The following is a 2,196-nucleotide window of genomic DNA, read 5'->3' as shown; positions in this document are numbered from 1 at the left end:
TAAAATAAAAAAAAACTTGAAATATGGAAAAGAAATATTTTGCAAACAAGTATTACGAGCTGAAAATTGATGCATGTTCTAAATTTTTCTTTCGCTTAAGTTTCAATTAAACACTAATTTAATCATTGATCATTAATTTTTTCGTCAATTTCTTGCTAAAAATTAAAAAATGTTTGGTCAACAATTTTTCGTTTCCAAAAACCGTTATCGAATTTGACCTATTTTTTCTGTTCATCTCCAAACTTTCTTAGACGAGTTGCTGACATTGTTTTCAAAGTAAACCAAAAAACAACTTTCTTTATTAAAATTATCATCTACGCTAAGACTCTGAAGTTTCCGCTGAAATTTTGAAACTTGCTGAAGGATTACTCGAGGCGAAATTTTCCAAGTTTGGGATTGATATTTAGGAGTGGGTGGTAAAAAAGCTACCGCTTACGTATGATACAGTTCTATTTAGTATCACAAAGTTATAATAATAATGACAAAAGCCCAAAATTTTGTATGATTTAATGAGCGCTGTAGAGGGACTATTTACAAAACAAAGTTCGATTAGTCCTAGTTCTAGTAAGCAACAACCCAACCCATTAAAACATCGAGATAACAGTAATAAAATATGTGAAAATTCCTCCGTTTTGTAAACGGTTACAATAAAATATATAGACACAAAATAATAAAAAACACAACTTGGTTGCTGGACGGAATAAAAAAATAAGTGTATATAAGTAGTAAATATTTACAACGTCATGTAATTTTATATACATTTCTTAAGTGCACTTAAGCTTGGGTGTTTTGTACTTAAATAATCACACTTCAGTACTGTGTGTCTGTATCCGCACTTTTTTCGTACTCCCATTCCGGGAGAGAGTGGGGGAGGTTCCTGAAAATCCCGGATTTTGGATCCCGAGCCCGTCTTTGGGTTTCGGCTTCTTCAAACTGGATCTGAGGGGCGACCTCGTCACTGAGGAGCCCACAGTGGACCCATTTGTGGACCCAATGGTCGTGGAAGTGGTGTTCATGGAAGCCATGCTCCCGTTGGACGCCGTGGGCATGTAGGGCTTACCACTGGCGTCCGTCACCGACACGCTTCTCCCTAAAATACCAAGAAATAATAATAAAATCTAAACTTTAATTTTTTTTTCGGCAAAATAAAAAAAAAATTTTTTTCAAATTTTAAGTTTTCTTACGTAGGATTGTTAAGATAACAAAACAGAAAACATTTCTTACTTTTTTGTGATATCGCCCAAAGTTTAAGGTTTTGGTTAAAATTTAGTTTGTCAAGATTCAAACTTTAACGATTATTTTTTGACAAAGAGGAGAGTGAAAACAACTCGATTTCTATATTTTCTAACGCAAAATTGTCCAAAAAATCCAAATCTATTTTCATTTTTTGTCTACGGGTGATAGTTTCTAAGATATCGGTCAAAGTTTGCGAGATTGGTTAAAATTTAGATTGTCAAAATCTAAACTCTTGTATATATTTTTTTTTTTTTTTGGCAAAGTAAAAAGAAAAAATATTTCAAATTTTAAGTTTTCTTACGTAGAATTATCCAAAAATTACGAATCTCTCGTTATTTTTTATCTACAGCTGAACCTTTTTGTGATATCGGCCAAAGTTTAAGGTTTTGATTAAAATTTAGTTTGTCAAGATTCAAACGATTTTTTTTTGACAAAGTGGAGAGTGAAAAACAACTCAACTTCTATATTTTCTAACGTAAAATTGTCCAAGAAATAGAAATTTGTTTTTATTTTTTGTCTCCGAATAATAGTTTTTAAGATATCGGTCAAAGTTTGCGAGATTGGTTAAAATTTAGTTTGTCAAAATCTAAACTCTTGTATAAAAATTTTTTTGGCAAAGTAAAAAGAAAAAATATTTCAAATTTTAAGTTTTCTTACGTAGAATTGTCCAAAAATTACCAATCTCTCGTTATTTTTTATCTACAGCTGAACCTTTTTGTGATATCGGCCAAAGTTTAAGGTTTTGGTTAAAATTTAGTTTGTCAAGATTCAAACGATTTTTTTTGACAAAGTGGAGAGTGAAAAACAACTCAACTTCTATATTTTCTAACGTAAAATTGTCCAAGAAATAGAAATTTGATTTTATTTTTTGTCTCCGAATAATAGTTTTTAAGATATCGGTCAAAGTTTGCGAGATTGGTAAAAATTTAGTTTGTCAAAATCTAAACTCTTGTATAAAAA

General features: G+C 30.7%; 1 protein-coding gene across 1 annotated transcript in view; it reads right to left on the bottom strand.

Annotated features, from left to right (window-relative positions):
* Positions 1-432: 432 nt before the first annotated feature.
* The window catches only part of LOC123005119, a 26,787-nt gene continuing 25,023 nt past the window's right edge, over positions 433-2,196 (bottom strand). The window contains exon 4 of the mRNA XM_044398737.1: positions 433-1,118. Coding sequence (XP_044254672.1) covers positions 804-1,118 — 315 coding nt within the window. The 3' untranslated portion in view covers positions 433-803. The remainder of the gene's footprint in view (positions 1,119-2,196) is intronic.

This window comes from Tribolium madens, unplaced genomic scaffold (assembly GCF_015345945.1).
Source record: "Tribolium madens isolate multiple individuals breed KSU strain unplaced genomic scaffold, Tmad_KSU_1.1 Scaffold_20;HRSCAF=117;Tcas5.2_LG4, whole genome shotgun sequence".
Lineage (NCBI taxonomy): Eukaryota > Metazoa > Arthropoda > Insecta > Coleoptera > Tenebrionidae > Tribolium > Tribolium madens.
This window is presented reverse-complemented; position numbering and strand designations above follow the sequence as displayed.